The 10,754-nt window shown below is 33.3% G+C and overlaps 1 protein-coding gene across 1 annotated transcript; it reads right to left on the reverse strand.

Annotated features, from left to right (window-relative positions):
• Nucleotides 1-2,557: 2,557 nt before the first annotated feature.
• Nucleotides 2,558-4,087, reverse strand: LOC118750390. The gene has a single exon (XM_036485110.1). It carries the CDS (start codon nt 3,259-3,261, stop codon nt 2,683-2,685), a length of 579 nt encoding a protein of 192 aa, XP_036341003.1. The 5' UTR covers nt 3,262-4,087; the 3' UTR covers nt 2,558-2,682.
• Between the last annotated feature and the right edge of the window lie 6,667 nt (nt 4,088-10,754).

Consider the following 10,754-nt stretch of genomic DNA (forward strand, 5'->3'; position numbering starts at 1 on the left):
AGTTAATAAAAGTTACATAGCAAAAACTAGTTGAAAACACTTGTATGGTTCTGCAAAATGAAAAAAATTTAAATAAAAGTTTTGAAATATTATAAAAAATGTTAACCAAAATAAATATATATAACCAAAATAAATATACATATTTTTTTTGGTTTTTAGTAAAAATTGGTTGAAAAATGAAGGCTCCGGTGAATTATGAACATTAAATTCCAATTTTGCAATATGAATTATGGTAAACGCATTTTGGTAGCAAAGGATGGCGAAGTCCTTGAAAAGGATTTGGCTTAATTTTTCGCTACAGCAGGGGAACTTGTACAATTAAATAATATAATTAACTGGTAAATATTTGATTTAAATTACGATATGGGTAAGGTACTTTTATCATACAAGTTGGTCACCGTAAGTATACGTTATGTACGCAACAGGACCCTCTAGTCAAATGAACTAGCTGTAAACTACCTCACTACTAGTATGAACCGCATGCCCAACTAGTCAGCCAACTATCTTTTTTCCATGCAATCAACCGGTGTTTTTAACATAGGGATGTCCTACGATATGGCAATTGTCAGATTTCGGTCAGAAATATACCAGTCTTATACTAGTTCAAAATAGGCAGAAAAATACTAGTTTAATTATGGACCAAAACCACTACTTTGGGAGTCAAAACATAAAACGAATTCATGAATATACAATAAAATACTTTTGATTAAGTACACTTTTATATATTACAAATTTTTATTTAGACCCTTAGATTTGCCAATAACACTATGCGACAGTCAAAATCGGGATGGGATGAAACCAACGGGAAATGTTATATCGGTCAAAAACAAGTTATACGTGTCCCGGCGTTTCGCTGGGTCACATCTAGGAATCGAGATATATATATAACTATCATATAGGGGGAATTGTCACCTTTGGTGGTCTTTTTTGACATAACTCGAGAACCACTAGTCCGATTTTGCTCAAACAAATTTAAAAAAATTTAAAATTACAATTCCTTTAATCTGTTCATATAACATTTTTCTATATAATCAACAGTTTTAAAAAAATTTAATATTTTATGCAAAAAATATTTTTTTTCTTCATACATTTATTTTTACCGGCAAAACTGTTGATTATATAGAAAAACGTTATATGAACAGATTAAAGGAATTGTAATTTTTAATTTTTCTAAATTTGTTTGAGCAAAATCGGACTAGTGATTATCGAGTTATGTCAAAAAAAAACCACCAAAGGTGACAATTTCCCCTATATGATAGTTATATGTATATATATCTCGATTCCTAGACGTGATCCAGCGAAACGCCGGGACACGTGTAACTTCTTTTTTACCGATATAACTTTCCCCGGTAGTTTGAACCCTTCCCGATCACTGACCCCTACCATTTGTCTCACAGTGTAATTAGTGTTAAATTTTTGAGTATTAACTAAATGCATAAATAAATACATAAATATTCTAAACTTCCGAACACACATTTAAAGGCATTTTTCATTAAATGTTATTCAAAGTAAAAGGTTTCAGGTACCGTAAATACTATATTTTTATCTTTTGTTAGTTTTTGATATTTTATGGCCTTATAAGAATTATATTCAACAAGTTTTATTGAGTTTGATTTCAGTTGAGTTGAGTTTCAATGAAAAACTATTGTGCAAAAGCAACAATAATTTTGTTATAAGGCCATAAAATAACAAAACCAAATGACTTAAGGACGAGCACACCGAAAAAGTTAAACATTCTAAAAAAATAGAATTATTAGCAAAACCAACAACCACATGATAAAGTTTAAATAGCACTGGAATAGCTGCGCTTGATTGTAGTTGGCTTCACAAATGAAAAAAGTGGAAAAAAGCAACAAGAATTTACAAGGCGAATATAGCACGGTGCGTAGGCAACTGGCTGAGTCAGCTGGGGTCGTTGGATCGAATCCCACTGAAAGAAGTCTGATGAGGAAAGGTGGTCATTTCCGAAATAGCTATCACATGTACCATTTTTTCAAAATTATTGTTGCTTTTCCACAATAGTTTTTCAATAAAAACGGCATCTAACTCAATATAAATTGTTGAATACATTTTAGTTAAAAATAAAATAAATACTTTAGTTTATTTTGAGTAAACTAAAATAAAAATAAAAGTTTTCATTAAAATAAATTAAATTCTTTATCTTTGCACTTTTCAGTCTATTCTTTTTAAAACTTTTTAAAAGTAATACTTAATGTTTAAAATGTGAGATTCGGATGAGAATAAAATAAATAAATAATTCAAGCAGTTATTGAATATTCTTAATTTTTGTCTATAGTTTGGCTTGTTGAGGTTCTAGGTAAATTCATCCCAGAGAACTAATCCCAAAACAACTCATCCCGGAAAATGTAACCCAAAAAATGTCATCCCAATACAAACTCATCCCAAAACAAACTCATCCCGGTAAATTCAACCCAATAAATATCGTCCCAATACAAACTCATCCGGATAGAAATTTATACATATGATTATATTGTCTTATATTAATATTTTCAGCACAATGTCATTAAATATACTTTTCATTCGTAATTTCTCCACATACAAATATACATATAGGCAAAATTTATAACGTGTTTTCAAAAACAAACGTTTTGAGCAACATGTTCCAAAAACTCTACAACTAGCTCTTTGTCGTACTTCATTACTACTCTCTCCAATCGAGCTTCATAATCCACATACTTCCTCTTTTTTTTTAGGACATTCGCGGCCGGCCTCTTGCTGATGAATTTTTAACTCTGTTGTACCCTGTTCTGCTTTTAATAAGTTTATAAGTTTCCAGATGGAGACATGACTGGCTTGTGCACGAACTGAAAAAGCATTGTGCCACCCCTCACAAGCATTATTTGTGCGTGGTTCAAAGTTTTTTACGGAATCGTAATGATTCCATAATAAGTAATCAAAACGATGCAGCCTACGAACACCACGACGATTAACTTCACCCATCCAAGTTCCCTCATAATAATCCAAGAGTGGATTCAATAATTCTTTGTTTATGTCATAAAATTCCGAATTCATTAAAGTATTGTAAGCCACAGGGATATCTTCAAGTGGAACAAATGCCATCGAGATTAATTTGCGTAAATGTAATGCAAACATACCGTCATCTGCATATTGTTGCTGTAACCCTGCTTTTTGAATATGAGACCACACAGACTGTGCGAAATGAAAGAAACAGCACTTGATAATCGTTTCAGGAAACACATCTCTCACTGCGTGGTGAAATGCTACTTCAAAATCACACATAATTTTTTTAGGATGCAAACCGGGTTGGCTTCGTTTAAGTCGCTTCAAAACATTTCTATATACTTTCTTGCTCTTACCAGTACTCAAAATAAATACAAGAGATACAGGCTGAAGGTCATCGCGTACGCCATGAATGATATATAGTTGCTGAAAAAGATGAAGCACACAATCAAATGTACCATCAGCAAACCATAAATCACATGACGATAAAACATCCAAATTAAATTTAGTGGTAAACACTAAAGTTCATTTTGATTTTCCATCATCTCGTGAGTCCCAAAACTGAAACTTGTCACCTTTTAATGTATAAGCAAATTCATCGGAAATTGTCAATTCATTGGCTGATTTAGGATTGGGTGGTATAGGATTATTAATTGCCCGGTAAGAGCGTAGCGTTCATTTCATGCTATCTGGATCAGGAAGACGTGCCGCAGTTGACTTATCAACTTTTCCGATAATGTGTGCAACAACATTAGAAATCGGTACCGATTCCATTTTGACCATCCTCTTCCCTTCTTCCATTACTAATTTAGCATCAACTTCCGCCCGATTAGGAGCATGATTATGAGCACCAGATCTTTTCAATATGGCCCCTGGAAAGCGAATTTGTTTCATTAGAACTAACCTTGATAAAAGAACAGATAAAAGAAATATGTAATCAATGTCATTTCCCCGTAGGCGTATCGTTTGTCGTAAAAACTCTCGCTGTACAACCATCACGATGTCTTTTACACCGCCATGCAATGCTTCCTTTGTTACTTCGGTGTTTTGTCAGCAAATGACCTTCATCTATTAGAATATTTCCACCGCGTTGACTACAAATACATTTTAAAGACATATTAGACACTTTTTATGAACTAAACCAAAAAACAGGACGAGCACGAATCACGTGTGTAATGGTAGACTATCCACGATCTACATATTTATTTTAACTCTATAAAGTTATGCACACAATAACCCAGTTGACAGGCCAGTTGATGCGCCCCAATAACAAAATATGTTACTTACAGTTCTATTCGAGGATATGTATACTAATTTTACATTTAATTGTTATTTACAATTTTGACAGCTTTTTGCACTTTCCACTCTATGAACCGGCGAATCGCATTTCACCACACCAACTTTTTCACCAATATTTACCAAGGAGAGCATCACTATTAACAACAGCAAACGCGGTAGCATTATTCAATGTCAACCTCGTTGACAATGACATGATTTGCGCGTATGTATTAAGGGTAATCAAAATCAAGTGCAAATTAACAACAATATAATGCAAACCTTTGCTATGGTAGCAAGCATAAATTTTGAAAATGCACCGAAATATGCAAAGGCAAGACCATATACAAAGGGTTTACTATAAATGCATGCATTCGCATATCGTCCCGTTTCTGCCTTAACCACGTATCTATAATTTTTGGGAAAACTAATAGTACCACATATAACAGCTGTTTAAGCGTCACACTATTTGAAAATAGAACAAAGACTTAATGAGGGTTCTCACTACTGTTAGTGGAACCAGAAATATTAAGTAAAAAATTCGTTTATTGTATCCTAGAGGAAGAAATTAAGAATTTTTTCTTACACTCTCTAAAATACCTCTATTGCAGATACGAGGTTAAGGCAGAAACGGGACGATATGTAGACATGTACATTAGAGTGGTTAAAAAAAAAACACTCGTTTTGGAAATTAAGAAACGCTACATCAAAATATGGTTATTTGTGATAAAAAAAACCCTTATTTTATTCTTTAAAAAAAAAAAATTTATAGGTCGCGCTGGACGGTTTTTTTATAAAAAGCTGATGTTCTCATTTTTTTTTATTTTCGTGACATGTTAAAGTGCAGCTAAACATGTTGCTTTTGCAACAACAAAAAACACTTGTACATACCTATTGATTTGCACATACAAATGTTAATATGTACTCGATGGTATACACTTATACAGGTTAGAAAAATTTATTTTATTTAATTGTAGCGATTTTCTGTAAATAACTTTTTAAATCATTCTCATGAAAACACAAAATAGCATCTATCAGACCAATAACGGCAACATAATTTCAATATATGCAAAAACGAGTTCAGTTTAGGATAAGAAAAATGCAAAAGTTCTAATATTTTCTACATCAGAGTACACAAGTATGACACCATGAAATCAAATTGCAAAATACAGTGAAAAGCAAATTTCTTAGTAAATATTTACATTTTTTAAAAAGTTAAGAAAGTATTTTCTCAAAGAAAAGGTACTTAGCACTGTTATTGTAATATTTCAACGGCATATAGTAGTTTTAGAAATATTAAAGTTTTTATTAATCTTAGGTACTTATTTTCATAGTTCCGATTCGAATTATATTATGAATATTTTAAGTAAAAAAGGGCAGAAAAAAAAACTACGAAATCAGATCAAAATTTCTGAGGCTATGGCATTAAACTAAATGCTTATCTGGTCACACTGACGATGTGGATTCTATCATTCTTGTATATGTACATATTTCTATTTCAACAAGCTTTGCGGTGATTATAAAATTGCTTCTCGCACAAAAATTAATGCATTTTTCACAACTCTGATATGTATATAGTACCAACTTTCGCGTTTTTTATATACTACATACATACGTATGTACGCATTTGTGTTTTTTCATGAATATCTACATAGCTAGACTGCAGCAGTTGCAATTATTTATTCATAGAGAAAAGTATACATACATATGTAATAACTCATAAAATAATTTTACTACGGAAATATTGCATTTTATAACAGTACGTACAAAGATGAATTTTTAAATAAGCAAAATGCTGACAGCATTTCATCATCTTAAAAGAAAAATATATATTTACATCTTTTATAATACTCAAACTGCCGTTCGAGGAGAAAATGCGCTTCGCGAACCAACCTTGTTATTGACAGTTTCCACGCTGCATCGTTCTGGGCCTTTCTCTATAATCAACCTTCTCTTAAGTTACCTCACCCCATTAGCGCACACAAGGGGTGGGTTTTGGGGTTCAAACCCCCCCTAAAGCTAATAACCTCAAATACAAACTGTATCTTAAAGCTAAGAATCCAGCTCTCAAGGAAATTATAAGATATATTTATTATAATTTCTGTTGCTTGAAAAAGCGCTTTGCTTTTGCTGTAAATTTTCATGAGGAAAAGAATATACGAGCATTTTTTTCTTGAGAGCTGCAAACTGATTTAAGAAATTTTGGTAGAAGAAAATTTCTTTGCATTTCTCGTCCGTCGTTTTATATGAATTTTTGGCTTTTCTTGAGAGTTCAGTTAATTTTTTCGGTATTCGAAATATTAAAAAAAATTAGAAATCGTGAAAAATCACCATCTCTATCGAAAGCCAGAAACCAGAAATCGAAAAAAGGAACATAAAAGTGCAAAAATTCATAGAATCAATAAATTTATTTTTACTGAGTCTTATTTAAAATTTTTTCTTAGGTACTTTTGAAAGTTGAGCGCATCTTGAGTTTATAGCACTTTTTATTAAACAAGTAGTTTTTAAGGAAAGAACACAACCGGCTTCAATTCTTATATTCAAATTTAGGGGTACCGTTAATTTCTTCATGATCCAATCATCGGATCTCTAAACCAAATTACGGGACGAACCTTGAGGTACCATCTTTCTACAAAAAAATGATTATTGAAATCGGTTCACGTGGTCCAAAGTTACGTATTCCGGCGAATTGATAACCTCCCCTTTTTTTAAAGTCGGTTAAAAGTGTTTGAGTTCTGTTAATCTTATGTAAATAAAGTGCAGTTTATGAATTTTAAAACGTTTATTTATTTATTACATACTGTACATAAAGCTTGCATAAATATATTTTAAAGAGCGTATTATCTGAAGAAAATTTTCAGTATTTTCCGGTGATATATCTTCAGAAACATAAAACCCCCCTAAAATATATTCCTGGGTGCGCCCCTGCCTCACCCATTCTCACTAATTGCGATCCCATCTTCACATTCTTGTATGCTATCATACTATATGTATGTGGAGCAATTACGAATGAAAAGTATATAGAATGACATTGTGCTGAAAATATAAATATAAGACAATATAACCATATGCATAATTTTCTATCGGGATGAGTTTGTATTGCGACAATATTTATTGGGTTGAATTTACCGGGATGAGTTTGTTTTGGGATGAGTTTGTATTCGGACATTTTGTTTTGGGACGAATTGTAGCGGGATTAATTTGTGGGACCAATTTACATGGGATATATTTACCGGATACCTAATTTGACCAACTATTTCATAGCTCAAAGAAGTACAGGAACTGGAAACCAAAAATAGTATGAAAGAAATGAGAAAATGGTAAAAGAAGAATATACAAAAATGGTAACAGTATACCTACCAATTCAACAAATAAATTTTATTTATTAAAAATCTATACTATAAATTATTCTCAGGCAAGGCGATTATTTCCAAGGATCTACTAATCGTGCAAGTCATGGATCAAATTAATGTGTTCGATCTGAAACTTTTAACAGACATTTCAGGTTTAAGAATCATTAGACAATTGAACAAAGCATTGCTACGTTCATTGCAAGAGGCAGCATGGTGCGCTCTGAATATGGAGTAAAAAAGGACGCCCACAGCAACAACTGAAATGAGTGTTTTCGGAGCGCTCCGAGATGCGGTGTTTTTCTGTTATCTGGTCGGTGAATTAAAAAATAAATTTTCATTCACGAAGAAACTGATCGTCGTTTCCGAATATTCCTGGAAACGGACACCGCAAAAAGAACTGTTGATGTTATGGCAGTTTCAAATGCAGAATTTCCACTAGGCATTGAAATGACAAAAAGTTGGATGCATTTAAAATGTGGCATGTGGAAATAAATTTAATGACTATTTTTTAAGGTAATGACAAGAATATTTTTTAATGCCCAGTTTGTCTTTAGAATTTCTGCTATTTAATGCGTAGTGGAAATTTAGCATAACTTTAGAACTTTTCAGATGTATTTATTAGAAAACTAGCAGACCCGGCGAACTTCGTCCCGCCCAAAATTTTAATATATTTTATTGAAACTTTTTGGTCCAACATTTTCACCAACAATTCACGTTTACGATTTTCATTGGCACATTAGTCTGCTAAGATTAAGGTTTGGTGGTCATTTGCCGCTTTAAATAACCTAAGGAAAGTGTTATATCCGTTCTTGAAATTCTCCGGTTGTGCGGCATGTCATAGCACGGTTATTCGCAAAGCGAAATAAATTTGTTCCTCTTCACTCCCTGGCGGCAACAATGACCCGGTTCTATAGTGAATGTCCTAGAAGCTTTACAGTACAGTAGGTGGCAATTTCAAAATGGGTGCGAATCATTGTTCTACAGAAATGCAATATACATATACTTATTTCAGACGAAATACCTTAAAAGTTTGAACGCATAATAATATTGGAAAATCACATCCATTGGGCCAATTGCAACGCAGGAGCGTTCGATATACTCAATGGTGCAACAGGTCGATTTAATCTGACCTTCACGGCCCCTTTTCTCACTTGGCTATTTTTAGTAATAGCTCGACTTCAGCACCACTTGGCAGCACGTTTTTGCAATAGTATTGCACACATATTTAAAACATTAGCCAAATCGGATCATAAATAAGATTTTTAGTAATAACTCAACTACAGCGCCAACTGTCGGATTAAATTGTGAAACTAAACCATCCAGAGACCCACTCAAATACACAAAAAGTTTCATTAAAATCCGTTCAACCATTTCGGAGGATTTCACTCACACACACACCTACAGAAGAATAAAAAAATTCATTCAAAGATAGCTAAAGGTCGGTACGTTTGTAGGCCTCACACCCCGTTTCAAATAGCCCAAATTTTCTCCATGAGTATGGGCTTGATTTCAACTATATACATATCTCCATACGAAGTTCCAGTACTGTACCATGAATACTTTCAGAGATATGCAGTATAAAAATTCGATTTATATGGGAGGTGCCACGCCCCCCTTTCCAACAGCTGTCCTCTTTCTTCATGAGTACGCGATTTATTTCGTATATCTCCATACCAAGTTCCAGAACTCTACCATGAACACTTCCAAAGATAGGCAGTATGAAAAATTCGGTTTGTATGGAAGATGCTACGCCCCCTTTTCCAATAGTTCCAATTTTTCTCCAACAGTATGCGATTTATTTCGTACATCTCCATACAAAACTCTAGAACTCTACCAAAAAATGCAGTATGAAAAATTCGGTTTGTATGGGAGATGTCACACCCCTTTTTACAATGGCTAAAATTTTTCTCCAAGAAATCAATCGCATAGATTTCGTATATCTCCATACCAATTTCCAAAACTCTACCATGCACACTTTCAGAGATATGTAGCATGAGAAATTCGGTTTGTATGGGAAGTGCCACGCCCCCTTTACATATAGATTTTTTTTTCAGCCTAAACCCCCTCCTTGGGACACGTGCGGCAGGTGGCAGTTTCAAAAAAATCGGTCCAGCCGCTCTCGAGCCTTGCGAAAACTAGCAAACGGCTTTCTAAATATATATTAGTTGAGATATATTATATAGTATAATTATATTTTGACAGTATCCGTTGTTTCTGATTGGCACAAAAAAAGTTACGAATTCGCCCCTTGATATGGTCGTTACATAAAGCTATTTATATTCGAAATTGCATGAAAATTGGAAAACAGGAATCTATAAGCTTATCCAGGCAAAAAGCTACCTACGTACCGAATTTTAAGCAAATCGGACCATAAATACGATTTCTTCGAACAGATCGGTGCCTGGTCCACTTCTCGGACAAAATGGATCATATATGCTAATATATGCTAAAAAGCTACCTACGCACCGAATTTTAAGCAAGTCGGACCATAAATACGATTTTTTCGAATAGATCAGTCCCTGGTCCACTTCTCGGAAAAAATTGACCATATATCCTAATATATGCTAAAAAACTACTTACGTACCGAATTTTAAGCAAATAGGACCATAAATTCGATTTTTTCGAATAGATCGGTCCCTGGACCACTTCCCGGAAAAAATGGGTCATATATGCTAATATATGCTAAAAAGCTACTTACGTACTAAATTTTCAGCAAATTGGACTATAATAAGATTTTTTCGAATAGACCGGTCCCTGGTCCACCTACCCAAAAAAAAGAAAATTTTTTTTAGCCTAAAACATGGTGGTTACCGAAAGCTATTTGTACACAAAATTTCATGAAAATCGGACCAGCCGTTCGCGAGATTACCTGTTACAAAAAAAAGGGACTTCTCTTTATATAATTAAGTATAGAATAGATAGATATAGATTAGTATAGATATAGATATGCTGGTTCAGGCAAAGAGCGGGCGCAAATAGGTTCCAAACATAAAAGGAACGCATTTTAAACAAGATAAAAAATATGTCTATGATATATTTCAGCATTTTTCCGTTTTTTTACTGAATAATATGTACATAAATCATTTTTTTAATTTAGCGCTTTTTCAATAAAAATTATATTTATTAATGATAAACAAAATTAAA

The sequence above is a fragment of the Rhagoletis pomonella genome, unplaced genomic scaffold (genome assembly GCF_013731165.1).
Source record: "Rhagoletis pomonella isolate Grant_MI unplaced genomic scaffold, Rhpom_1.0 Rhpom_scaffold_00220, whole genome shotgun sequence".
NCBI classification, from domain to species: domain Eukaryota; kingdom Metazoa; phylum Arthropoda; class Insecta; order Diptera; family Tephritidae; genus Rhagoletis; species Rhagoletis pomonella.

Excerpts from the sequence above, each read along its gene's own strand:
- LOC118750390 (XM_036485110.1), bottom strand. The coding sequence starts at position 3,261 with ATGTGTGATTTTGAAGTAGCATTTCACCACGCAGTGAGAGATGTGTTT.